The sequence below is a fragment of the Arvicola amphibius genome, chromosome 9, assembly GCF_903992535.2.
Source record: "Arvicola amphibius chromosome 9, mArvAmp1.2, whole genome shotgun sequence".
Taxonomy (NCBI): Eukaryota; Metazoa; Chordata; class Mammalia; order Rodentia; family Cricetidae; genus Arvicola; species Arvicola amphibius.
The window spans coordinates 62,513,795-62,541,791 of NC_052055.2; the positions used below are offsets into that span (position 1 = coordinate 62,513,795).

Consider the following 27,997-nt stretch of genomic DNA (forward strand, 5'->3'; position numbering starts at 1 on the left):
TCGGTTTTGTGTTGGTTTGGTGGGGCTCTTAATCAATGAAGCCGGAGATCTAGGCCGTGGCTCAATGGTAGAATACCGAGGGTTCAGTTCCTAGCACCAAAAGGAAAGGTAAGGAACATAGAAGAAGGACCAAGCTTAGGGAGAGGGGTGGATGATGGGTTCCGTTTTGAAACATCAAGTCTGGGGCATCTCAGTTTCCCGGCCTCTTCAGTTCATCTCTTCTGATCCCTCCCTGTCTGCCTCCTTACACCAGGCCCAGCTACTGTTTTCCGCCCATTTAATTTTTTTCACTTTTAAAGTCTATTTATTTATTCTGTGTGTGTATGGCAGGAGAGTGAGGAAGGTGCATGGCACACTGTAACTTGGGGGAGCCGGGTCCTAAGCATCAAGAACTAAAGTACTTAGAGTTGTAACAAGTTCCCTTACTGAGTGCCTCCTTCCTCCATTCCTTCCTCTAAAGGGCCACCTTTGCCCTCTTCCTTCACAACCTTTCATCTCTGTCTCTAATAGAATTGATTTATTTACATGTATGGGTGTTTTGTCTGCCTGTATGTCTGCACTGTGTGCATGCCTGCTGCCCTGGGAGGCCAGAAGAGGGCTTCAGGTACTTAATTGCCATGCGGGTGCTGCACATTGAACACAGATTCTCTGAAAGAGAAGCAAGTGTTCTTAACCACTGAGACATTTCTGTAGCCCTGGTCTCTTCTGCCTTTTTTTTGAGCTGCAAAGTAGAAAAACCTATTTGCTGTACTGGGGCCCTACTTTGGTTGATAAACCCAGGGGCCTATTCCTGTCTCCTTCCTCTTTCAACCACATCCTACCCTCCTGTCTTCTGCAAGACTGGGAAGTGGGGAGAGAAGTGAAAAATCCGGGGCCCAGTGCAGACTCTGGGTTTGAGTTTGGCTTTTGTTTTGGATTTCTAGTCCACCACCTTCTAGAGCCAGAAGGCATGAGGGGATGAGGTGGAGAGGTGTATCAGTTACAGTGTTTGGGCTGTATTCTGTGGTTGAAGAGGTACCCTCCAAGACACCAAGTGCCCCAAGACACAGGCCACTTGGGTCCTGATGAGAGACTATGGTAGCAGATCTGTAGATGGCATAGCCTCAGCCTCGGTGGGCTTGGATATAGGAGGTCTCAAAGGATCCTGCTTGCTGGTAGAAAACTCAGGTTCATACAGGACAAGACAGATCCGGAGTCAGTATATGAAGCCCATCCCTGCTTCCTCTGTTTTGTTGGTGTGGGTTCCTAATATAGTCAGAAAAGCCTGGGTTCCTTCCTTACTCTGGGTATAGACCCCCGCTCCCTAGAATTGCAAGAAACACTAACGGAATGAAAGACTCCTTTTCTGCGTTCTTAGCGCCGCCTTGTGGAGTTGTAGCGAATTCTCAACAGCCTCAGCTGCAGTCCCCGAGTGGAACTCGAAAGGATTCCCTCTGGCCAAGTTTACACTAACTAGGTTAGGACTGAGACGCCCAGTCTCCCTCCTCTGCTGGCTTTTCACAACCACTTCCCAATATCGTTTTCCCGTCCCCCTTCTAGGGTGTCGGGCTTTCTCACCCTAAGACACACCTTCCAGAGCGAATTGCACCCGAAACAAGGACAGTCTGAGACCTGGGCGCAGAGGGCAAAACGAATCCAGACTTTATTTTCAAGGAGAAGGAAAAGGGGAGGGTGGAGGTGGAGTGGGCACGGGGTTGCTACATTGTCAAGCAGAAAGAGTCCATAGGGAGGGGAGGGCCAGTGGGGGCCGGTCCCCATCCCAGGTCGGCGCTGGAAGGGCTGACCACACAGAAACCACAGAAGGGACAGGTTGGGGGTCACGCCCCCGCCCAAGTTGTGCAGTGGAAGTGTCACGGGAGGTGGCAGCCATGAGGTCTAGGGATTGGGATCAGGGAGGCTAGACAGCAAATCCTGCGGAAAGGGGTGGGGCGAGGCGGGGGCGAGGCTTCTATTGCTTTTTGCTCACAGTTTTGCGGAAGGCGAGGCGGGGGTGGGCTTGGACTGGACACCCCTTGCCCCCCTTGATACCCCTTGGGCGATGGGTGCTGGTGAAAAGAATGGAACCCGGACTGGGGAGTAAGATGAGGGGAAGGGTCTATGAGGGCATCTCCTTGGTCCCACCCAAGTGCCTGAGACGCCCCCAAGTGCTTGCTGCCCCTTATATGGGCCCGACTGGACCTGGGATGGGGCATGGTGCGGGGCGGGCACAGTGAGGTTACAGGCGGTAAAACCAAAGTGCTTATGAGGGACCCAGGATCCCGCCTGCTCCCCTCCCCCTACGGAGGACAGGTTTGTTCACGGAAGCGCTTTAGTTTGGGGTGGGGGGCCGGAGTCCCAGAGTCCGCTTATTGCCAAGAAAATCCATGTTCTCCCCCCGGGCCCGACCATGGCTTGTGAACCCCGTTTTGTGCTAGGTTTGGAGGGGAAGGGTTGGATGAACATGGCTTTTGGGAGAGGGTGTCTCCGAGGGGGCTCGGGGGTGAGACGGACCCCCTCTTTTCTAGGGGAGAGGGAAGGACAGGGGGCGGGGTTCCCTGAGATCTGGGGTGTTCCCCCCTTCTTAAGCCCCCCTCCCCCGCTACCCCTCCCCTTTCCTGGAACCCCGTACCTCGGGGTGGGGGGAAGGACAGACCATTCAGGGAGCGCCAGGAGGAGGGGCGGGCTGGGAGCCCGAAGGCCTGGGTCCCGGCTGGAGGTGGGGGATTCAATGGGAGGGGTTCAGGGTTGAGGTCAGTAAGGGGAGAAGAGGATGGGTCCGTGCGCAGTTCGGATGGGTCCCGGGGCCGGGTGGAGTAGAGGATGTGTGATCGGTGGTCCCTGCAGAAGAGGTGCGGCTGGAGCTGGGCGCAGGGACAGCGGGGAGCCTGCTGCAGCGGCCATCACCGCAGCCACCGCCAGGGGGCTGGGGAGCAGGCCACCGGCCAGGGACTTGGGCAGCTCCTTGGAGAAAGTCAGCGTGCCCTGCAGCAGGCAGAGAGGGAGACAGAGGTCGGTTCAGTGGTCTGGCAAGCCCAACCTTTGCTGGCTTGCCCAGATCCCTTTCCAACTCTCATGGGTCCCCCAATTCCCCAGCATCCAGGCCTCACCGCCAGCTCCGCAGCGCCCCTAGGCTTCTTGTGACGGCTCAGTAGAGGGTTGGGCTTCCCGGCCACGCCGTCTCGGTGCCTCCTGCTGGAGATGTGCTGCGATGCAGTGGGTAGTGGGGCTATGAGCTTTTAGCCAAGAGTAACCCCCACATGCAGGGCCACAGCTAAGGCCATATTTCCTTCTGAGTGGCCCTTACCCAAGCTCCCTTCCCTTCAGTGGGTCAAATTCCTCAGACATATTGGGATGGGTGTAGGACTCACTTGTTTCAGCTGGACTTCCGAATTGACCTTGACGTTGCAAATCTCACAGTGGAAGGTTCGGTCCTGGGAAGGAGCCTCTGGTTCCCCAGGAGTGGGAGGCCCCAGCCGAGGGTAAGCTTTGATGGGCCCCAGTCCACTTCGGGCCTCCAAAATTGTCTTGTGCTTAGTACCTGGTCCACAGGAGATGAGGGCAGATGTAAATTTCTCCGCGTCTACCAGGCCTTTAATGCCCACCTTCCCAGTCATAAAGTATGAGTGAATGAGGCAAGCGTGGGATTTATTTGGAGCCCTTTGGGCCCCTCCCAAGAACAAGGGGGTCTGGGAGAAGGTGGAGGTGAATGAGGAAGCAAGAGACTAAGGAATAGGGGAGACGGATGAGAAAAGACCTAGACGCTAGAAAGCTGGGAAGGTAGAGTACAGAGTGGGGGTAGGGGTGGGTTGTGGACAGGAGACTGGCTGGTAGGTCTTAGAGGACCCTTACCTTTGTTATGTGCCTCGAGCTGGGAGAGAGAGTTCACAGCCACCTTGCACAGTGCACAGTAGAGCAGACGCTTAGCCTTCTCCTCCTCTTCCTTGCTACCCCCAGGCAGGGAAGCTGGGGCTGGAGTTCCCCCTTCAGCCTTGGTTACACCCTGTCCAGACTCTGGAACACTGGGAGGGGATGGGGAGCCAGGCTGTTTCTCTGGGGATCCTGGAGCTGGACCCAGGCCATTCTCCATGGAAACTGTTGGGGAAGAAACATGGGGTCATCCCAAATGGCTCTTCGTGTGCAGATCCACTCCCATTTCCTCAAGGGTAAGGGCCCAGAAGTCAGTCCCCACCCTGTTACAACATGCATGTTCTCATGCCCTGAGCCCCAGCCAAATTCCATTCAGCTGCCACTGGCTGGGTTGTGATTGCAATGCCTGGTTTACTCCCCCAGAGCTGAGGATAGCCAAAGAGCAACCAGGCTACCTTTAGTTACCCTAAAGTTTTCCCAGCCAGGGGGAAGTGCAGAGACTGATGATTCATCCCACTATCACCTGCTGGCCAGCCTGGGCTTCCTGTCAGGACAACCCCTCCCCAAACCCTCTCCAACACTCAAGGAGAACACCAAGGAGCAATAGGAAGGTGCAGAAGTAGGAGGAGGGAAAGTCAGGAGAGACAGATGTAAGCAGAGCAGGGGGAAATAGAAACAAGACCCGAAGTGGGAAGAAGCAGGGATCCAGGCTGCTCTATAATTCATGGCTGATTAAAGATGCACAGGCCTGGGCCTCTGCACTTTAGGGGAAACTCTAGCACTCCCACTCTTGCTCCAACAGTGATCCATTTTCCGGGTCACGGGGAGGCTGTGGTGAGAGTAAGGGAGGCGGAAGAATTCCTAACCCTGTAGGTGTGTGCCCATCCATCCTATGACCCAGCCTGGTGTCTCCTGCTCATCCAGGACATCCCCTGTCTTCATTCCAAACCTTATCCCAAACTGGACAGGACGTCATGGTTTATGAAAGCAGTATGCATATAATATCTACCCATGTCCTCAGGAAGTGTGCAGGGACTTAAGGAGGTGATGTGTAAAGCGTCTACAACAGCAGCAGTCAGGAAGTGTTAGTTGTCACCGTCACCAGCTCTATCCATCCTTATCCTTACTTCATAAACGCGTTAACCCAAGATGATTAGACTCAAAAGCAGCCAGAGCACAATTAGAAATAAGGCCTGGTCCCTACATTTTTGAATGTTAGAGGGTGTGTGCGTGTGTGTGAGTGTGCGACATGCATGTGTGCACGCATATGTATGCGTGGCTACAGTGGAGACCTGGATCTCAAGCTGGTGATATAGAGGCCTGTTTCTCATTATTTTTAGGGTGGGGCAACAAGGACAGGCCAGAATAAGAGGAAATGAGGACAAGGGGAATGTTAGGTCTTTCTGGAGTTGGCCGTAACTGATATCTGTGGCAATCCCAGGGTGGGGGTGGCTGATATCTTTATGTCCCTGTATCTCCTCAGTCCCAGTTCTTTGGAAATTTGGTTGAGGATGACTACCAGCCATGAGGGGAAAAGAAATGCGGAATTGCTTCTGGTAAAGTTGAAAAAGACCTTAAAGATTTTCAAGTTTTTCTTTCTTAACTTGGCTCCAAGAAGTCCACACGTCCATCCAAAATCATTTAGGGAGTTTCAGAGGACACAGCCTCAGTCTCCAGGTAGGGCTCCGATGTCTGATGTCCCTATTACCTTTGGCTAGCACAGAGGGGCTTCATCAGGAGTAGACGGATGGCTCCCTGTTCCTGGGGATGCTTGCCAGGCAGCCTCACCCTAGGCCTGTGCTGAGCCACTGGGCAGTAGGGGCTTTGTTGAAAAGAGCTGAGGCAGGGGTGGGTGGGGTGACAGGATAGAATTTTGACATCACTTTGCCTGGCTCCAGGACTCACGTTGGGTGTCAGTGGGAGTGGGGAATGAGGGAGGAGAGGAGCAGAGGGGGAGTTCTGGGAATTGGGAAAGAGCAGAAAGACAGATCAGTTGAGAAGTGTGAGGGGTTCAGACACACCTGGACGAGGGGCTACACCATCCCCACTTGGGGGGGTGTTGCCTGCTGGAGCTGGGTCTGCTGATTCCCGGACACTAGGCTCCCTGCCGCGGGTCTTGGCAGCCTCGATGCCTTTGACTCTTCGGGCATGGCGATTACCCTTGTAGTGTGCTTCAGCCTGGCTCTTCAAGGATGGAGTAAGAACATGGAGTCTGAGATCACCTTTCATCTGCTACATCCTACAGAGCTCCTTCAGGTCCCAGGGTGGCTTCAGCAGGCTATAGTAGGCTCTGCCTACACCCCTGCTGTGTGGAGCCCACACTGACACATCTGATTACTGCTGGTTCAGATGAGCTTCTCAAGCTGAGTCCCTGGGAATACCGACCCTGACCTGGTCTAGCTGCACTCCCCGTTACCCCCAGGACCTGGCAGATTAGTCCTGAGTCGAGAGAGGAGACCCTCAAGCCTGCAAGGGAACGGTGACCTGGTGAAAGTGGAACACGCAGCTAGCTGGCATCTCAAACACCAGGCCTAGAAGCCTGAGTTCTTCTGGACGCTGCTCTGCTGTTTTCACTAGCTCTGTCCTGATACTCCTCCTAGGCCTCATTTTCCCTGGAGCTCCGTGGACACCTTGGAGGACCCTGGACTCAAGCCCAGCTCTAGAGACAGGAGACAGCAGCAGAGACAGCTGTCAAAACAGAAACACTTTATGGGGGAGGAAAAGGGGGAGCAAAAAGAAGTGAGAGCTGCCCATTATTGGCTTTCTATCCCTCCAGTCTTATTCCCTCCACCAGTAAATGAAGTCAGGGTTGGGACAGAGGATGCCTGGAGTCTAAGCAATGAGGCCCAGTTTGGTTCTGGCTCTGCCCACCCACTGCATGCCCATACTCTCCTCTCCCATTTGTGCCACAGCTAAGAATGTATAACCTTGGGGTAAAAAGGTCACCTAAACAGGGGTAGAAATAAAGGTGTGGATGAGCAGGAAGACAACATTGCCAGGAGTAGAGCCTTGTGTACTGGGCTGTGTGCCTGTGTGCACGTGCCGCATAGAGAAACAGTGTTTTCTTTCCCCCTACTCAGCAGAATAAGGCTGTTTTTCTCCTAAAACTTTTAGGGCTTGCACTCTATAAAGTCTGAACCTAAATACAAATCCCGATGAAGCTTTAGAGGGAGGAAATCTCAGCGGATTCTCCTCATGGGCAAAGTCTAGGATGGTGTAGAGACTGACTTTCAGGGTGATTTGGAGGGAAGAGAGAAAGGAGGTATGTGGGAGGTTGGAGGGAAGCGAGAAAGGCGGCTCAGCAGATGCCGAAGAGGACGAGGCTCTGTGGAGAGCCAAAGAGACCAAACTCAGCACCTAAGGACGGAAGGCTAGAGACCACATGCCTTCCGTGATTCTTGAGTTTCCAGGCGTTCTGAGTAGGGAATGCTCCAGCCCCAAGGGACAAAGGGGCCAGCCAGCCTTAGAGGATTTTTCTGCTTTCTGCCAGAACACACAGCAATGTTCAGGTCTGGTGGCATAGCACAGGTTTATAATCATAGCTACTTATGAGGCTGAGATAGAAGATTGAGAGTTCAAGGCCAGAATAAGCTAGTCTGGGCAACTTCCTTTTTTTTTTTTTTTTTTTTTTTTTTGGTTTTTCGAGACAGGGTTTCTCTGTAGCTTTGGAGCCTGTCCTGGAACTCTGGAACTAGCTCTTGTAGACCAGGTTGGCCTCAAACTCACAAAGATCTGCCTGCCTCTGCCTCCCGAGTGCTGGGATTAAAGGCGTGCGCCACCACCGCCTGGCCAGCCTGGACAACTTCTAAAGTCGTGTCTGGAATTTAAAAATATAAAAAGGAGTCAGAAGCTGGTCTGGGTGTAGTGGTGACATTTGCTAGTGAGTTCCAGGACAATCAGGACTATGTAGAGTGACCCTGTCTCAAAAAAAAAAAAGCAGCCAGGTGGTGGTGGCACAGGCCTTTAATCCCAGTATTTGGGAAGCAGAGGCAGGCAGATCTCTGTGAGTTTTAGGCCAGCCTGGTCTACAGAGCAAGTTCTAAGAATGCACAAAGGAACCTTGTATTTTTTTTTTTTTTAAAAAAGGTTGAGGACACAGCTCAGTGGTATAGCACTTGCCTACTATGTGTGACGCCCTAAATTCAATCCCTATCACCACACACACACACACACACACACACACACACACACTAAGGGGGCTGGAGAGTCTGCTCAGTGGTTAAGGGGACTGCTTTTCTAAAGCACCCACATAGCAGCTCACAACTGTCTGTAACTCCAGTTCCAGGGGATCTGTTACCCTCACACAGACATGCATGCAGGCAAAACACCAGTGCACGTAAAATAAAAATAAACTGTGTTTTAAAAAAAAGCAACCAAAACATAGCGACCTATTGTCTTAAGTGTCTTCCACCACAGGGTCCCCATTCTTTGTTCTTTCTCAAGGCTCCCTTAGTCACTGCCCCTCCCTCAAACTCCCATGGCTGCCCAGCCCTACTCACCAGTAGGTAGTAGCTGGCCTTCTTACCTGAGAATTGAATCGGATTTGACAGACATTACAGGAAATGACTGGCCTCTTGGTCTTGAGCAAGGGTCCTCCAAACGTGTGTGAGAGCACAGCCTTCTGTACAGGGTCCATCTGTGGATGTTGGGCAGGGTGACTAGGGACCAGAGCAAACTCATCTACCATTTCCCTTCCCCACACCAGCTGAGCCCTCAGCCTCAGGCCCCAACATGCTTAAGGCTCTGAGCCTCCGTTTTCTGGTTCTTTCCAGACCAATCTTCATAGCCCTGGAAGGGACCTGACGGCCACGCTGGCCACACTGCTCCCATCTCACAGGAAATAGAAGTGGTCTGTCCAAGGCCACACCATGGAAGTTAGACCTGGACTCTCACTCTCGTTCACCCTACCATCACGAAGGCTCACCTGTTACCTTGGCCTGTCTCTTTCAATGAAGACAACTGTCAAAAGCCGCTGACAGGCAGTCCCGAAGCATCAGAGGTTCTAGGGTTCCTGAGTCCTTTTGGCCTCACTCTGGCAGACTCACAACTGTCTGCCAAATTCAACTTTTGGTCCCAGGAGATGGATGTTCTCAGTTTCCTGTCTCTGGACCCCACTTCACCCTAACACCCCCCCTTTTTTTTTCCTTTTTCCTTTTTTTGGTTTCTCAAGACAGGGTTTCTCTTAGTAGCTCTGGTTATCCTGGAGCTTGCTCTGTAGACCAGACTGACTTCTAACCCACAGAGATCCACCTGCCTCTGCCTCCCAAGTGCTGGGATTAAAGGTGTGCACCCCCACCACCTGGTAGATCTCTGGATTTCTAAGTCAGCAGCTTCTAAGAGGAATGCAAGAACTCGGGAGAGAATTGGTGGTTCTACTGGAGAACAGGGAAGAGGAGAATAGGAAGCTGTCTGGTCTGAGTGTGCCCAAGACCTCTGAACCCTTTTCTCCCTATTAGCATTGGCAGGACTTCAGGCCAGAAATGATGGGCTTGTAGGGATTGGGAACCCTCTCTGCTCAACCTGCCTTAGCAGAGTGGCAGTCTCCAGCCAAGAGTGCACAGGAGGTGTGTGGAGGGGAAGGACAGGAGTGACTCTGAGGCCTCTTCTGTCAAGGGATACAGCTAGGGGCCCAGAGGCACAGGGAGGCGCCTCTGAGCTATCCTCTCTCTTCACCCTGACGGGCGGGGGGTGGGGGTGGGGGTGGGGGGGGAGACTGGAATGCAGCCAGGGCTGAAGAGATTAGGAATAGCTGGGAACTCTCAGAACAAGTTAGGATTGAAACCTTATTTTCCAAGTGGAGGGCATTAAGACATAGCTGCTGGTGACTCAGGGGTCCTTAGCAATTCACTTTAGTCTGTCTGTGCTCGGGTTTTAGGGTTTTCCATGAGACAATGTGAGGGATAGAACAGGAATCTTCTTTCTGCCTCGCCCAGGACTCTCTATAGCTGCTTGGAGTTACTATCAGGAAGGGGGCTTCAGGGTTCTAGTGAAATGAGTGCTGACCTGTATCTGTTCCATTTTGGTAATAGTGGATGCTGGAGTCGTAACTGAGTTCAGATAACCAGTGTGACAACTGTCAGTCTCTTGGCCTACTCTTGACCAGAAGCAGACCCTCTTAGCAGCTGTCTTCACCTTCCACAAACTTCTTGAAAGCCCCAGTCACATACAGGGAAAAATCAAAGAGCGCGTCATGTGTCCATGCATCACATGCATGAGCATTAGACAGGCTTCGATCAGTTTGCACATGGGTGGAGTGTGATGAGCGCCATGCACTGTGCGTATCTCTCAAAGAGCAACAGTTCTACATTGGGGGCCTCGCTGACACTGTGGATGGTCGGGTTGTGTGATCTTTAGCTGTGTGTTTATCTGTACAAATGTATGATATGTTTGGCAGAAAGACCAAACTGGAGGCAGGCTAATCAGAAAGGGGAGACAGAGTACTGCTCCCAGCTTCTAGTCTCCACGCCTCAGTCCTTCCTTTTTAGAGACACCCCCACCCAGCTCTGCCCCAGGACTCTCATGAGCCCTGGGCTTCCTCACATGCTGGGTGGGGAATGGGAATTCTGCCCAAACAGAAACCTAATCCGGGCCAGGAAACCTAAGTCGTATGACAACAGTAGGGAGAGAACAGGATGGAGAGGCAAGAGGAGTCAGTCTCTAGGTTCTGTCTGTACCATCATCATCCCAGTCAGCTCCCAGGAAGGTCTGGGGGCCCAGGACCCCAAGGATGAGTTGTTAACTGGCTATCCCAGTCCCCATCTCCTAACAGTCTCCGTTCCAGTCAGGTCCCTCTTCAGGGGGGAGAAGCTTGGGGAGGGGAACAAGGAATTGAGGGAACCCGGGCAGCCTGCCCCACCCTCTCTTCTAGGGACTGAGGATACAGCTGGCTGAAGGTGAAGGCTCAGGGCCCAATCCCAAGAAGGTGGAATGTGAACCACTGAGGTGCTCCTCTAGACCAAGGTCAGGAGGCCTGGTGACCTAGATGAAGGCTCCCTATGGGAGGGTGGAGGCCAGCATCTCCCAAGGCCCATTTCATTCCAGAGACCCTTCTCTGGGATGCTGGCCTAGTCACAGCCTGGCAAACTCTCCAAAGCAGTCCTCTCCCACCTGCCCTCCAACAGTGGTGAAGGGGACTGGCTCCCTGAAGCTGGGGCAAAACGAATCAGGCAAGGAGGGAAGGGCAAGGAGGAGGGAAACCAGATCAGGAGCAGAAGGGGCCTACTACGATTAGGTTTCCTCTCACTGCTCTTTATCGGATGGAACCCACTACCCCTTGTTCAACCACCCACTTCCCTACCCCACCCACCCCTCAAAATAAGACGACAAGGGAAAGGGGTGGAATGGCAGGGATGGAAAGACCTGAGCAGACAGGGTTGACACGGGAAAGAGGGAGCTGAGGGTGTCCGAAGAGCAGGTGGGGAAGGGTTGCTGGAAGAGGGCAAGGCTGGAGAAGAGAGGGCTGGGCAGCGTAGTGTAGGTGTAGGACCAGAGGCAAGTCTGAGATTTGGGGGATTCCAAGGACCTGGGAGGCAGAGGTTAGCGTGTCCAGCAAGGTGGCAGTAGTCGGGGGCGCCAGTTGGGCTCCAGAGATCGGTGAGGGCCGCGCCTCGTGGGGGATGGGCGACAGCGGAGGACTGGGCGAGAGAAGAGGTGGCCGGCCCCGCAGGGCGGGCGGGGATGGGGGGGGGCGCTGCGGCAGCCGCGGAGGCGGGGAGGGAGGGGCCGGGTGGCTTACCCTGCGGGGCCCTGGCGGCCGCGACTCCATGGCCCGGGTCAGCAGACCCAGGCGGGGGCCGAGCCTGGCCGGCCGGGCGGCCCGGAGACGCGGCGCTCGTTGCCCGGGCGGCTCTGGGCTGTGAGGCCCAGCTGGTTAGGAGGAGGGGAGGCGGCGCCGGGCGGTCCGGAGCCCGCCCCGGAGGCGGGGCTGAGGGCGGGCCGGGACCGGGGGCGGGGACAGGACACAGGCGAAGGCAGCCAGGGGGCTCCGGCGGAGAAAGCTGGGGACCGCGGCCAGACAGTGATTTCCAGGGAAGGCCTTGTTCCGGCTAGGGGCCTCTCGGTCAAGCGGCAGGGGCATTGACCTGATGACCTCGGCTACCAGCACTTGGGTTCCTTCCTGGGTCCCCAAGGACCGCCCCAGTCTTGGGCATGACCGTGTTTGTCTAGTTCAGACATTTCTCTGTCCTTTCTTTCAACCCTTCCTCCCTTCCCCGTGCTCCTCTGCTGACAGACAGCTTTTTCTAAACAACCCTTTTTCAGTTTTCTCGGCGCACAGCCCCTGCGACCCCACCCTTAACAAGTCGCATCTCTCACATGGGTTGGAAACCAAGCCCGGGTACCCAAGATTCTTAGCGACTTCTCTGGTTGGCGCAGTCGCTGCCTGAGCAGAAGCGCCCTCAGAGTTGTGGACGTCGCCACTAAACCTCTTCCAACCTCCTCTTCTGGGTTCTCCACCTGCCTAGCACCAGGTTCTCAGAGCTGCGCTTCGTGCAATTGCTGCCCTCTGGTGGCCAAGTGCGACAGCACCGAGAAGGCCAAAGAATCCCCACAGCCAGGACACCTCATTTTTCCTTGGACAAGGCCTCTGTCTCTGGGTCTCATAGCTCCTACCTCACCCAGAATAGAGACCAGAGCAGCGACCAGAGAGATAAGTGAAGCTGGGTGCTGATTTGAGAAGGGTCGACTTTGGGAGACAGTGACGGATGTCCAATAGCAAAGGCAAACAGTGTATTGAACAGGGAGAGAATGGGGGAAGACAATAACGCAAAATATCTGAGAGGCAGAACTACCCATGCTGGAGAGAGAAAGGGAGGGAGGGACTAATTCACACACACACAGAGAGAGAGAGAGAGAGAGAGAGAGAGAGAGAGAGAGAGAGAGAGAGAGAGGAGAGAGAGAGAGAGAGAGAGAGAGAGAGAGAGAGAGAGAGAGAGAGAGAGAGAGAGAGAGAGAGAGAGAGAGAGAGAGAGAGAGAGAGAGAGAGAGAGAGAACGCCTCTGCCATAATTCCACCACCTCCTGTCGACTGAACCCTTGGAATGTGTCAGCTCTGTGCTGGGCTCTTTGCTTGGATTATCTCATTTAATCACCACAACCGCGATTTGAAGTGAGTACTATTATTATCTTTACTGTGTAGATGAAGCAACTGAGGTTTAGAGAGGTTAGGCAATTTGCCCAAGGTCATAAGCTAGTAAGTGGCTGAACTGGGGTTTGAATTTAAACCTGGGCAGCCTGACTGCAAAGCCATGGATTTAGCTGCTACACAGTCCTTCCCAAGGCCGGTGTGCAGCCTTTCTGCAGTCCTCATTCCTCATGCAGCAGCCTGATGTTCTCCTGTGCTCCCCGCCTCTAAGGACAGACTTACCTTCCTAGCCCTCCAGTGCTGGCTCCTGTCTCTCTGGCCAGAGTAGCCTCCTGTTCCCACTACTCAATTCAGCTTATCTTCTAAAGGCTGCGGCCTTGGTCTTCCTATCTTCCCTTTCTTTCCCTTAAATACCAGTAGCAGTAAGTAGTGACCAGGCAGCAAAACTTTGACCAAACATTAAGTCTGTGCTAGGCATCACGATTTTGTGATAGAATGCACATGCAACCTTGTAGATTAGCATTGTTCTGCTCCCCATGCATGCATATTTGTTGGGCTATCTGACTCTGTTTTGAAATCTGTCCTTGAACTTGTGAGCTCCCTTAGGTAGACCAGGCTGGCCTCAAACTCACAGAGATCCACCTGCCTATGGCTCTCTAGTGTTGGAATTAAAGGCATGTGCCACCACCACCTGCTGCCATGCCTCACCAATATCTCATTTATAGCTGGTTAATTTAAGGTTCAGGGCAGTTAAATGACTTGCCTAAGTGTGTACAGTGCAATGTTAATTTATACCCTTGAAGTCAGATACTAAGAATGGTGCTGTCTGCTACCTGCTGCACCCCTAGGTCTATTCACGCTTGTGGCTTTATTAACTATAATTTATTTACTCATTCCTCCTGAGGTATTGGGCCTGGGACTCATGATCTCACATTAGTGTGCTACCACTAAACTATAATCCCAGACTTCTCTCTTTCTGTATTTATGATAAAGTTTTACTTTAGTTCAGGCTGGCTTGGAACTCACCACCGTAGCCCAAGATGCTTGAAATTCATGGTGCTGCTTTTGCCTCAGCATCCTGAGTGTTGAACACCACATCTGGCTCCAAATCTGTCTTGACTACTTTTCTTTTTTTTTCAAGACAGGGTTTCTCTGTGGCTTTGGAGCCTGTCCTGGAACTAGCTCTTGTAGACCAGGCTGGCCTCGAACTCACAGAGATCCGTCTGCCTCTGCCTCCCGAGTGCTGGGATTAAAGGCGTGCGCCACCACCGCCCGGCTTGACTAGTTTTCTATTCTGCACTTGAAAAGTGTGTGTGCTCTCATTGGGTGAACGCCCCGGCTGCTTAGCCTGAGGACCTGAGTTCAGTTCCCAGGACCTACAGCAGAGGGAGAACTCAGTGGAAGGAAGAGAACTAATTCCCACATGCATGCATGGCGTGTACATACACATCCCACCCCCACAATAAAAATAGATAAATAAATAAAATGTAAGCCTAGTATGGTAGTGTACACTTTCAATCCTAGTACTCAGGAGGGAGAGACAGGTGCTCTCTGTGTGTTTGAGACCAACCTGGTCTACACACTGAGTTCTAGACCAGTTAGTTCTATATAGTGAGATCTGTCTAGACAGATAAAGTGATAGACAGATGGATAATTTAATAAAATGAAGGCTTGCTGTTCATACCCGGAATCCCAGCACTCAAAAGCCTGAAGCATAAGGATCGTTGTGAGTTGGAGGCCAGTCTAGGCTATATAGTAGAACTTGTCTCAAAAAACAAAAACAAAACACCTCCAAAACCTGGCCATGATGATTCAGATTACTTGAGAGGTAGAGACATGAGGATCAGTACAAATTTGAGGCTAGATTGATAGACAGTAGTAAATTCCAGGCTAGCCATTAGCCAGGACTATAGAGAGACACTGTCTCAAAAAACCAAAACATCCAGGTGGTTGCGTATGCCTTTAATCCCAGCACTTTGAAGGTAGAGGCAGGTTGATCTCTGTGAGTTCAAAGTCAGCCTGGTCTATAGAGTGAGTTCCAGGGCAGCCAGGGCTGTTATACAGAGAGACCCATTTCCAGGAGCTGGCCCCCGCCTCCACCACATGCTGTAGTGTGTGTACGCATGCACGCAATAATAGTACATTTTAAACAGTATACATCAACAACATAAGCTTGATAAAACAAAAACATTCAAAATACAGAAGAGAATGAAGTTGGCTCTCCATATTTTGAGGTCTAAGCCTGTGGATTCAACTGATGGTATGCTGAAAATATTTGAAAAAAATCATGCCTGTATTGAACATGTACAAATTTTTCCCTTAATAGTTTTTAAATTTTGTTTATTCTTCTCGTATATTACATCCTGACTACAGACTTCAATAAAATCTTAAATATTTTACATTTACATTAAATAATAACTATATTACATGTATTTATTTGTGTGTATGGGAGACCTTTTATGCATACATTCATGCCATAGTGTGCTTGCTTCGGAGGGTCACAGGGCAACCTACAAGAATAAGCTCTCAGCCGGGCGGTGGTGGCGCACGCCTTTAATCCCAGCACTCGGGAGGCAGAGGCAGGTGGATCTCTGTGAGTTCGAGAACAGCCTGGTCTACAAGAGCTAGGTCCAGGACAGGCTCTAGAAACTACAGGGAAACCCTGTCTTGAAAAATCAAAAAAAAAAAAAAAAAAAAAAAAGAATAAGCGAATAAGCTCTCTTCTTTTATTACATGGTTCTGAGAGGTGAGACCCAAGTCCTCAGACTCGGCAGTAAGCACCTCACCCATGGAGCCGTCTTGTCATCCCCAGACTTGTTTTTCCTTGTCATTATTACCTAAATTATACAATTGTAATATATGCTGTAAGTACCAGATGCAATTCAATGTGTAGCAGATTTGTGGTTATCTGCAGATATTGGATTACACAAGGGGCTTGCGCATCTACACACAGACTTATCACTCGCGGAGTCCTGGATCCAGTGCTCATGAATGACAACAGATGATTATATAATAAGGGGCATATCTAGGGTGCGGGGCATTGGTTATGCATGCTTTTAATCCCAGCACTCAGGAAGCAGAGGCAGGTGGATTTCTGTGAGTTCTGGGCCAGCCTGATCAGTATAGTGAATTCCAGTCAGAGCTACATAGTTAGACCTTGTCTCAAACAAACAAAACAAAATAGAAGCAACACAAAAATAACCCTACATCTCAGTCTGGAGAGAAGACTCAGCAGTTAAGAGGAAGTATGTAGGGCTCTTCCAGAGTACCTGAGTGCTGGTCCCAGCACCTACTTCTTGTGGTTCACAACAGTTTGTAACACCAGTTCCAAGAGGCTCTGATGCCTCTGGCATCCTCAGGCACCTGCACTCAAGTACAGATACTGGCACATATATAAACATAATTTAAAATAATAAAAAGTCTTTTAAAGCCCATATCTGTGTTCCTAACTGTAAATCCTCCTTCCCCCACAGAGTTCATCATTTGTAATCCTGGGGTGTCCATCCTGTGAACATCCTAGCACTTACATATAAACGCCCCCTTTAGTTTTATAAACAGTCTACTATTTTATAACTTGTTCTTTTCTTTTTTAAATTATGTTTTAAGCCGGGCGGTGGTGGCGCACGCCTTTAATCCCAGCACTCGGGAGGCAGAGGCAGGTGGATCTCTGTGAGTTCGAGGCCAGCCTGGTCTACAAGAGCTAGTTCCAGGACAGGCTCTAAAAAAGCTGCAGAGAAACCCTGTCTCAAAAAAAAAACCAAAAAAAAAATATGTTTTAATTTGCATTATCTATGGATGTGTGTCGGTATTGGAATCAGTCTCCTTCCACATGTGGATTCCTGGGGTAGAACTCAGGTCATAGGCTTCATGGAAAGCAGCTTCACCCACTAAGCCATCTTGCTCCCCCTCATTGCCCCTCACTGTCTCTCAACAGTCTCACTTTATAGCCCAGGTTGGCCTTGAACTTGTGATCCTTCTTAGTTTTTTGTTGTTTTATGACTCCAGTCTCACGTCTCAGCTTCTTGAACAGCTGGCATAGGCCAGTGCTACCACCAGGCCTGGCTTGAAGTTTTCATTTTATTATCATACATGGGGAGGAAGTGTAATTAGTTCTCTCCTTCCACCTTTATGTAGATTCTAGGGATTGAACCCAGATCCCCAGGTTTGCATGGCAAGTGCCTCAGACCCACTGAGCAGTCTCCCCTCCCTCTGTCAGCTTTTCTTTGAGATTGTCTTGCTAGGTAGCTCAGGTGTGACTGGAATATATGGCCCTCCTGCTTCTGTCTCCCGAGTTCTACAGTTACAGGTGTAACCACCATGCCCAATTCATTTATTATTATTCAGTTTCTTTTTAATGTAGTGCTAAGGATTGGACCCAGGACCTCATACATCAGAGACAGAAGCTCTACCTCTGAGGGAGCTGGAGAGATACTTTAGCAGTTAAGAGTACCTGATGCTTTTCCAGAGACCCCACCTGAGTTCCACTCCCAGCACTCGTGTGAGATAGTCTCCACAGACACCTGCATGCATGCACACATACCCACTGCACGCACACACACACACTGAGCGCACACACACCCACTGTGTGTACACCCACCCACTGAGCGCACACATACCCACTGCATGCACACACACCCACTGCGTGCACACCCACCCACTCACTGCGCACACACATACCCACTGCGCGAGCACACACACATAACTAAAAATAAGACACTTATAAAGAGTTCTCCTTCTGAGCTACAGCCTCAGCTTGCTAGGCCACAGTTGTAACTGTCTTCTCTGGAAGCAGAGGCACTATGGAACTGTTAAGAATCAGAAATTCCGTTGTAGACAGCAAAATGGCTGCGTGAATGAAAGTGCTTGCCATTAAGACTCACAAGCTGAGTTCGAGCCCCAAAACCCACAGTGGAGGGAGAAAATTGCCTCCTGAAAATTGTTCTTTGACCTTCTCACTTGTGGCACAAATGTATCAGCACACACAGACACAAATACATTAAAGAGAAAGAAACCCCAGGTTATAGCTGGATGGAAACCCAACTCCAGAAAGGCAGAGGCAAAAACCCAAAGAACAAACAAGGTAACAAATAAAAAAAATGTACACGAATGGATTAAGATGAGTCTCAGGTGAGTCATTTAACCCGTGTGTTTCTTCATCTATGGATGGGGACAGTCCTAGGGCTGCTGAGACTAAGAAGAATGTCAGGTTAGATAGAGGACCGCATTCCCTGACCTTCAACTGTGGTGACACCAGCTCACTTGTGCTTTCCCAAATGCTCTTTTCTAGCTCTTGTTCATGTCTTTTGATTCAATCCAGAATGTTCTCTCTAGCCACCTCCTTCATTTTCTCTTACTTCGCTCTATTTTATGTGTAGGAAGTGCTTTCCTGGGGATATTCTATTTTTGTTGTTGTTTTGTTTTGTGAGACAGGGTCTCTGTATCCCTGGCTGTCCTAGAACTTGCTCTGTAGACCAGGCTGGCTTTGAACTCACAGAGATCTGCCTGCCTCTGCCTCTCCAGTACTGGGATTAAAGGCGTGTGCTGCCAAGCCTGGATTTGTATGTATCTTGTCCGCATGTTTGTATATGCAGCACATTCATGCCTGTTGTCCTTGGAAGCCAGAAGAGGGTACCAGATCCCCTGGGACCGGATTTACAGATGGTTGTGAGCTGCCATGATGGGGCTGCGAATCAAATCCAAATCCTTTGGAAGAGCAGCTGAGCTCTCCAGGCCTTCTCTAAGGCCACTTTTACAAGCCTATGAATATGCTGTGTTGTGACACATGTCTGAAATACCAGCACTTGGGAGGCTGAAACAGAATCCCCAAGAGTTTGGAGCCAGTGTGGGCTACACAGTAAGACCTTATTTCAAAAAACAAAACCAAATAATACAAGATAACCAAATAATACAAAACAATTACAAAGAAAACCAGATAATACAAAATAACTATTCCTTTAATTCCAGCACTCAGTGAGTTTGAGGCCAGCCTGGTCTACAGAGTGAGTTTCAGGATAGCAAGGGTTACACAAAAAAACCCTGTCTCGAAAGACCAAATAACAAAATAAAAACTACTAATGACTCTTTAGAGCCCAATCCTGAGTCCTTGTCCCAGCAAGGTCAAGTCCTTTTTTCTCCTCCTTTTATTCTGCTTAACTCCAGTTGGCCCCTTAGTTTCCCTACACCCAGCAAGCTTTTTTTGACATCCCTTGTAGTCCCATGCAAGCTAAATGCTTTGGACATGGCTCTTCATCAAGTTATAGTTAACTTGACTTTATTCCTGCTATACCATGGGCTCCCTAAAAGCAGTGACCAGCTGACTCCTATGCCTCAACACCGGGTGCAGTTATGGGAATATAATATGTTCACCACTGTGTTTTCATTAAGTTACTTTAAACTTCTTTTTCTTTTTCTTCTTCTTTTTTCCTGTGCTGGGAATTGAGCATAGAACCTCACTCACACTCACACTAGGCAAGTTCTTTACCACTGAGCTGCATTTTAAGTCCCTTCACCCACTTTTTTTGAGAACGGGTCTTATGAAATTTAGACTGGCCTCCAACTTGCTATGTGGCTGAAAATAACCTTAAACACCTACCTGATTTGGCCTCTATCTCCTGTGTGCTGGGCTGCGGGTGTGTACCACCACGCCCAACTGAAATCGCATCCCTGTTAGGGTTTTCTCTGACAATATTTACAACCCTCCTTCTGCTTTACTGCATACGTGCCTCTCTTGCCCCTGGATGTGAGGTCACTAAGATATACCTGTCTTCGGTTTACTCTCCTGTTAGCGTGAGTCTGGGTCAATGCCATTCTTACAGTCAGTGCTAGGTTCCCTCATCTGTAAGATGAGACTAATAACAATAGCTACCCCACAGGATTCTGTAAAGGTTAAGATGTTTCGAACACTTTGTAAAAGTCAGAGTGCAATGCAAATGCTTGTTTAGGTTTCTGGAAGGAGTTTGGGGGTTGCAGCTATGGGCTAAAGAGAACTCTCTCTTTCTATCTCTGTCTCTTTTTTAAAGACAGGGTCTCAGGTATGCCAGGCTGAGGGTGATCTTGAATTTCTAAAACTCCTTAGTGCAGGTGTGCCCTGCCACACCTCATTTATGCAGTATTAAGCTTCAAATTCAGGGCTTGTCTCAATTACTTTTTGAGCACATGCTGTGTCAACCGATGTCTATCAGTTACTAAACCCTTCTGAGCCTCAGCTTCTCCCACCCCATTTGTCAGACAGAAATATTAGTGTCTACCTTGCTAGGCTGTCTCTGCCAGGGTGATTTCCTCCTCCCAGTCACAGAGGCCTGAGCCCTGGACTCATCCTTAGCTTCCCCTTCCTCCTCTCCCTATTCCTTCAACACCACTCGGTTACCATGGTGGGTCAACATTTTCTTGAAAACACCCCACCAGTCTTTCCTTCCTCTCCTTCCCATTCTTACTGCCCATTTAGGCTTGTGAGGCCAGACAGCCTCCTCCAGGTTTTGTTCCCCTCGTTGGCTACCACAGTCATCTTTCTCAACTGCAGCTCTTACTGAGGCATTTCCCTGCTGGAGAATGGGCAGATACTCTCTGTCTCTTTTCCTATTGATTATCGAAGACTTTTGTCACCCTCTACAACAAACTGATCCTACCCACCTGGCTATGTGCTCAAGAAGACCTGAGTTCGATCCCCAGTACCGGTGCGCCTGGTGTGCATCTACAACCCCAGCACTGCTCTGGTGAGATGGGAAGTAGAGGAGAATATGGTGGAAGCTCACAGGCTAAGTAGCTCGGAGTTACACTGTCCTCCACACATGCAATTGCATGTGTTGTGTGCCCCTGCACACAGGCATACAAACATACAGGACATGCACACACACAAAGGAAAAGTCCCACAGCTGTGCTAGCCTTCTCGCCCCTTCTTTCTCCCCCAACCTCAACACTTCTACTTCTTCCTTACTCTCTGGATGGCTGAGCACTTCACGGAGGTGGCCTGGGTGTTACAGAGCAGTGTCTGGGTGACAGGGAGAGCCCAGCAAATACTCTGTTGTTATTGCAGTTACTATAGCAGCACAGAGCCAGCCAATGCTTCCACCCAGTATAGGCTCACAGGAAGTGAGGATGAGTTAGGCCTAGGAGAGAAGTGCAGCGGTAGACTGGGAGTGAAGGGTACAGGCCAAGGGGCAGGGGAGAGGCAAATGGACTGTACTCACTGTGCTGTAGTTGCTGAAGAGGCCCAGAGTTGGGGCTGGCTCCAGTGGAAAGGGCAGGATCTGCTTGAGGTCCATCGGGGGCTGCATGATGGGCGGCTGCCGGAGCAGAGGGAGGGGCCCTGCCCGGCTCAGGCTGCCTGAAGGGCAGAGAAAACATTCTGTGGGGTAGGGAGACTGAAGCTTGGAAGCGTCACCCAAATTCATAGCACTACTCTCTAGATGAGGCTCCTGGATTCAGAACTGTGAAGAGTGGGAGCCATACACACACTTCCCCTGCTGCTCAAGCAGATCCACTGTGGGCCTGGAGACACAGGCTGGTCTTTCCTTATGGGTGGTTTTCACTTCCCCCTTCTGCAGCCGCTTTCTCCAAGCCCTTCAGACCTGAGAAGCTTAGACCAGCTCTGCAGACAGCCTGCCCCTGGACCCAATCCCCAGCTCCCCTCTGGTCCGGAGTGTCCTGGGTATCTGGAGGTTTGTTGCATCCCCAGAGCAGATTCAAGTGGGTGACTTATCCCACTGTCCAGAGGGAGACACTGAAGAGGCTGCTGCATCTGGCTCCCAGGGTTATGCTGCTGTTCAGGTCATAATTCTTGTGTAATTTTCACCATCTTTGGGGCCATTTGCTCTAAGCCCCTCAGTCCAATCAGATTCATTAGTCTCACCCGGCAGGCAAAGCAGTTCCAGCTCTGCAAGAGGAACCTCGGCCAAAGCCTCTGGGAGAGGAGGGCCTGCATGTGACCCCAAAGGGAAATGAAACCTTCTCTTTTTCCCTGAAGTCCTGAAGGACTCAGCTCAAAGGCCCTCAGGACCCTCTGGCTTTCTGCTGGCCCAGCTTCCCTCTGAAGAGGCTTCTGTCCACCAGCTGGGCAGTTCCTGCCACCCTCCACTACTCCAGCGCCCTCTGCCAGCAGCAGGGGTTTCTGGAACAAAGGCCAGACCGAGAGACTGCATGGCTGGCCCTGGACCTCCCTTGACCTTCCTAGGGTAATGGGTCCCCAGGATCCTTTTTTTTTTGTTCCCTCCAAAGAGACACCCTGTCATACCTTCAGTAGCTGGTACTTGCTGCCCCCCAGGCAGTGGCCTGGCCCTGGCCCCCTAGGGGCCTGGGCCTGACAGTGTCCCCTTCCCTTGGTTCTGCCCTCTGCCCCCTTCCTTTACCATCCCCCTCCCCCAGCCCAGTCAGAATCAGCCAATCAGAGTCCTGGAAAAGTGGGGCAGAGGGGAGGGCGGGTGAGCAGGGATTAGGGGAATCTGAAGCGAGAGGGAGGGGGTGGGGAGGGCTCAGGCACAGCTGGGGGTGGAGAATGAGGTCCAGAAAGGTCTGGAGGGGTCTGTCTCTTCCACCCAGTGCCAAGACTGGAGGCCAGTGTGCCTGCGGCAGACATGGGTCAAGGCTGCTGGTAGTTTAGTTTCCAAATTCTAAGCCTGAAGGAGATGATAGGATGTTTGCCTTTGGCCTTTGACTGTTGGGGGTCTGAATGCCTCCTGTCCATTTCCTCTTCTGATACTTTACATTTGGAATGCTGTGCGTGTGTGCATACGTGTGCGTGCACGCGTGTGTGCGTCTGTGTAGAGGGAGAGAGAATATACATGAGAAAGCATGGCAGAAGCAGGAGTAACTGACTAGAAAAGGGACCGACACAGAAAGGCTAAGGGTGGAAAGTGGAAGGAGTTTAAACCAGCAGGATGCCATTGTCAGGCAGGGCGTGAGCTAGCTGAGGACAGGAAGACCCCGGGGCAGAGAACATAAGGGAAGACAGCGACAGACAGGCTGATTATCTCCTGGTCCTGGTCCCCTGTGCCCCACCCTGCCTCACTGCCTGGCACACTGGAGCAGCTGTAACGAGCCTCAGGAATGGTGAGAGAAACCCGAGTGCTTGCGGTGTCCCCGCTCCCTCTCTCAGCAGCTGGCTTGGGGCTGGCACTTCCACACCAGGGCACCGTTGTACTTACTACAGCTTGGCTCCTTGACCTTGTCGCTGGCTGTCAATTGTCTAGGATCCCACTCCCAAAATCCAACTTAAAGGAGAGAGCTGACTTCCAGAAAAAGTCATAGAAAAACGTTCAAGGAACCATGAGGAACCAGGCATGAACAGGAGAACATCAGCCTGGGAGCTGTGATCCATGAAGTAGCCAGTATTCTTTCTCCCATTGGGCACGAGAGAAGATTGGGACTCAGAGAGGTTAAAAGGCTTGGCTGATGTCACACAGCCTTAAGTATCGGGGCTGAGAGTCAAATCAAGATCTGTCACACTCTAGGCAAACCCTTCCTCTGCTACATGGCTCCCAGAGGGCTCTCATTTGATGCTGAACCAGAGAGCTGAGGACGGGCTTGCATCTGTTTTAAGCAGAGAATGGGGAAAGCAATTCCTTGCTTTTCCTGGGTGTGGAGTCCTCATTTAGCTTTAGAGGAGGAGAACACACAGAAGCCACTCAACTCTGTAGCCTGGAACTGATGTGGAGCAGGGCTGGGGTGAGAAGGGAGAGCGGTGGTCACTAGCGTGGGCCTGTTCCCCGACTCTCATGACTCCTCCACTCTGAAATCTGAGGTGGGAGAGGTGCAGATGGCATCTTAAGAATTGGGTGAGCAGAAGCAGGGCTTTTTGGGGCTGAGGCTCAGTGAGAGAGCACTTGCCTAGCATGTGGGAGGCTCTGGGTTCAATTTCTGACACCTCACTGCCCTCCCACGCTAAAAAAGCTCCAGGGTTCTTGGTTTAGAGCCTCAGTCACATCCACCCTTTTCTGAGAAAAATAGTTGTCACTTTTTCAGCTTATTTTTTTCTTTTTCTTTTTTTTTTTTTTAAATACTATCCTGGCTGTCCTGGCACCCACTATGCAGACATACAAACCAGGTTGGTCCCAAACTCACAGAGATCTGCCCGCCTCTGCCTTCCCAGTGCTGGGATTTAAGGTGTGCACTACCATAACTGGCAATTTAAAAATTACTTATTTTTATTATTTTTATGTGTATGAGTGTTTTGCCTGCAGGTATCAAAGTGTACTGTGTGTGTACCTCATACCCCGCCCCCAGAAGCCAGAAGAGGGTGCTGGATCCCCTGGAACTGGAGTTAACTGTTGGTTGTGAGCCACCATACAGGTACTGAAACTGCTGAGCCATTTCTCCAGCCCCTGCGTCTTATTCATTGACCAGACTTTATCTACACAATTTCCCATGAGATAGTTTCACTATGCTAACTGGGTGAGTAGTAGCTGGTCTCTGACTGGCTCACTCTCATTTCTCATCTGTCAAACTAGAGCAACAGTACCTGCCTCCTAGAGCTGATGACAAGATTGAACGAGTCTGTGTAAAGTGCTGGCACGACACACCGAGGACTCAATAAATGTTTGCTGAATAAATGAATTCTTTTATGATAAATGATGACAGTTGGTTCAGATAGGGGGCGTTAGTAGACCAAGGTCACACAGCAAGTATGGAATTTGAAGGGGTCTTGCTCCTGAGTAAGGTTTTCAAACATGATGCTTTTCTGGAGAAGAAAAGGAAGACAAGAAAGAAGAGGAGGAAGGGCAGGGGGAAAAGGAACAAATCCAAGGTTTTGTCATGTGCGAGGTGAGGGCTGCAGGAAACTTGGAGGAAGAGAAGGAGAGCAAATTGTGTGCTTGTGTATGTGTGTGTGGCACCCAGGTTAGGCAGGGTTGGGAGGAGTTAGGGTCGGGCTAGGGCAGGCCACTCTAGAGGGAAGCTCATTAGTGTAATTACCGTCAGCAGACAGAGCCCCACCCTGCTCCATGGGGGATTGTTACATGTTCTATACAAGACAGTTTCCAAGACACTCTACAGGGGTGAGCTTACAGACCCCAGGGCAGCATCATCTTGTCCATTCCCAAACCCTGTTTAGCCCTGGGTACTTTGCTTGCCTTCTGTATCTCACAATCAAGCCATACCTAGCTTCCTCCATCTTAGTGAGGGCAGCTCTTTTCCTTCCTCCTCTAAAAGGTCTGACCAAGTCCTGAGCCGTGGCTTCTGGGCCGTCTTGGGTGGGCTGGGCAGGTCTGGTGTAGAGAATGGGAACAATTCCCGCAAGTCTGCCTTGAACTGAGCTGTCTCCAGGAGTGGCCCATCTGGGAAGGGCAGGATCAGGGACGGTTTTAGGGCAGGGCTGTGATTTAGTGACTGTCTCACAAGAGTGACACCGAAATCAGAGAGGTTTTGGGGTTAGGGCTGTGAGGATTAGGGTCCCTTGTGGTGAAAGGCACACCATGGAACTAAGATGGGAACAGGTTCTGAGGCCAAACAAGAGATTGAGATTTCATCTTTAACCACCTCTTTTCTTCTTTAGGCTTTTTAGCTTCTTTCCCAGAAATGTCTAACATCAGGGTCAGACTGGTGGAAGCACTGAACTCCTGTGTCCTATCCTTTTGGTCCATTCCAGTGAACCTGTCCCCTCTGCCTCAATTCCTTCATCCTAGCAGAAGACAGGCTGAGGGCTGGGAAGGCTTTGAAGTCAAAGATGAAAGAGACAAGTGGATGATTGTGCACAACTAAAAACACCAACCCTAATAACCTCGGGGTTTCTGTGGGTGGGGGTGGGGCTTTGAGGGAGGTGGTGCCTCGCATGGGAGGAGCTGACTGCAGACTTGAGCGGAAGGGCCTCCCTCTCACTAAACCAGGAATTTAGCTGCAAAGGACCCAGGCAGCCTAGGGAATGTGAACTCAAAACTGCCATCTTGAACCTTGAGGCCCTGATTCTTTCTTTTCTTTTTAATTTTTTTTTTTGAGACAGGGTTTCTCTGTGTAGCTCTGGCTGTCCTGGAACTCACTCTGAAGACCAGGTTGTCCTCGAACTAAGAGATTCGCCTGCCTCCCTCACCCCCAGTGCTGGAATTAAAGGTATGTGCCACCAGGGACCTGCTGAGGCCCTGATTCTTGTGTGTTTTAATTTTGTTTTGAGGCAAGTTTTCACTCTGTAGGCCAGGCTGGCCTCAACTCCCAATAACCTCTCTCCTCCCTTAGACTGCTGAGATTATAGGCCTAAGCTCCCATATTCAGCTGAGCTAGGTAGGACTGCCTTGGAAAAGCCTCAGGGACCTTAGCATTCAGACCTGAATACCCTTCTATGCTTTTAAAGGAAGGTCTTGAGTCCTGGCAAGCAGGCCCCCCTCTTCTTTCTTCTTAAAGAGGGTTGGGATATGGGAGGGGGCACTCCCACCCTTCTAAGGTCTTGGCACTAGGAAGGAGTTAATTATAGCATCCTTCAGGGAGATGGTGGCAGGGTTCAGTATCAGAGAATTTGGATTCAGTCTTCTTGTGAATGGGTGTTGGCAGGGCTCTTCCAGGTCTCTGACACTTAGTTATCTGGGGCCTTCTGACTAGGGCAACAAGGTTTAGCCTTGCCTGTTCTAGGCAAGCAGGATGTGGACTCTTCAGCTGGCCCAAGGTACAGTTAGAACACAGGAATCACACAGGCTGGCAGAATGTGGAGCCTCTGTGCTAGGGTACTGAGTCTGAACTGTGTTGGGGTGTCCCCTGGAGTTGGAGCAGTAGTCACTGAGGGGAAGATCACCTGCTAGAGACAGGTGGTGACAGACATTCATGCCTTGGTTCTCTCATTCATTTAAGTAGCTGTGATGGATGTCCAGCTGGAGGTAAGGCATGAAAGTCACAGAGAGGCCAAGACAACACGGCAGCTAGATGGAGGAAGAAGGGCAGAGTGGAAAAGACCCTAGTGGAGTTAGTGGGACACACAGTCAATGGAAAGAAAAGAAGTTAGGCAGAGGGTCTCGAGAGACGAGAGCCAGGCATAGCCTATCAGCCTAGAGCCAGGTGTCCTCAGTGGGGGCAGGGAGACCACAGGTGCCTGAGAGTGTTGGGGGCTCCACCATAAACAGGGTCCTGGAACCGGCCTAGCCAGGGTGGAGGTCAGAGGTCATAGCAGGCTTTTCACCGCTGTGGCGACAGGGTTGTGGGCAGGGGCTGCTGCAGAGCCCGGAGTACAGCTAGGCCCTCTCCTCCCCCATCCCTGGGGCTCCCTTTCCGATGTAGGTCATGAAGATGGGGTGGCCAAGGCGGACGGGCTGGCTGTCAGAGCCCAGCGGGACTTCCCTTCCCCCACTCCGACTTTCCTTCGTCCCTCGGTCTCCTGTAGCCCCCGACCCAGGTCTGGGGTGGAAGGGAAGGAGAAAGAGGGGAAGAAGGGCTCAGGCAGCCGGCACAGGGAGAGAGGGGCAGGTCCCGGCGTGTCGGGGCAGGATGGCTGCGGAGACAGGATCTAAGCTGCAAGAGCCTGGGATGGACAGTTTCCCACCCGCTCTTTTACCCAGCCCCCTTATCTTCACCGGTCAGGTTCCTACCTCCCACCACACTCACCTCGAAGCTACACCCAGCATCTTCTCCCTCCGCCCCCCATTTCCTCCTTTCCTTCTTATCCTGGGCCCAGAAGGCTGTCGGAGTGCCAAAGCCAAGGGTGGGGGAAGGCGCTGGAGGTGACGGGTCAGAACCTTTACCTCAACTCCACCAGGCCAGGACCAGCCCCCTTCCCCAGTCTCTCATACACCGTCTTATAATATTCATGAGCCTCATGAATACGCAATACTCTCATTATGGGGCGGGGGTCTCACTCTCTCGGCCTTCCTTTTGCCCCTCCCTAAGATTGCCAGGAGAAGCCGCAGCTAGCGAAGGAGGGGAAGAGGGGACCCCAGATGTGCAGCCAGATGAGGGGGGAGGGGGAACGGGTGGCAGACAGGCGGCCGCAGTCACCGCGGTGCGGAGGTGGAGGGGGGGAGGTGACCCAGTGAGAGGGAACTAGATACCCGGAGCCCAGAGCCGCCCCGAGACCACTCACCAAGGATCATGCTGAGGACCCAGGCGCCCGGGGTTCCGCGTCGTTCTGTCCCGGGGGCCGTTCTGGCCGGACTGGGGGTACGGG

At 51.3% G+C, this 27,997-nt stretch overlaps 1 protein-coding gene across 3 annotated transcripts; it reads right to left on the minus strand.

Moving 5' to 3' along the window:
* Positions 1-1,618: 1,618 nt before the first annotated feature.
* On the minus strand, positions 1,619-27,961 carry Znf385a (zinc finger protein 385A). 3 transcript variants are annotated; one of them, XM_038342377.1, is made up of 8 exons: positions 27,914-27,961; positions 21,114-21,250; positions 8,372-8,482; positions 5,868-6,030; positions 3,829-4,071; positions 3,348-3,517; positions 3,087-3,182; positions 1,619-2,961 (listed from the first exon to the last, which is right to left on the minus strand). In XM_038342377.1, the coding sequence occupies exons 1-8, from the start codon at positions 27,921-27,923 to the stop codon at positions 2,731-2,733; spliced, it is 1,161 nt and encodes a 386-aa protein (XP_038198305.1). In that variant the 5' UTR covers positions 27,924-27,961; the 3' UTR covers positions 1,619-2,730. The 3 variants fall into 3 exon arrangements, with proteins under 3 accessions (XP_038198305.1, XP_038198306.1, XP_038198307.1); XM_038342378.1 differs by lacking the exons at positions 21,114-21,250; positions 27,914-27,961 and adding an exon at positions 11,582-11,720; XM_038342379.1 differs by lacking the exons at positions 21,114-21,250; positions 27,914-27,961 and adding an exon at positions 9,850-9,969.
* Between the last annotated feature and the right edge of the window lie 36 nt (positions 27,962-27,997).

Bases quoted from the DNA above. Each gene is read 5' to 3' on its own strand.
- Znf385a (XM_038342377.1), bottom strand. The intron at 3,518-3,828 runs GTAAGGGTCCTC...CCTGTGGACCAG, and splicing joins GCTCGAGGCACATAACAAAG to GTACTAAGCACAAGACAATT. The intron at 3,183-3,347 runs GTGAGTCCTACA...ACTGCATCGCAG, and splicing joins CGGAAGTCCAGCTGAAACAA to CACATCTCCAGCAGGAGGCA.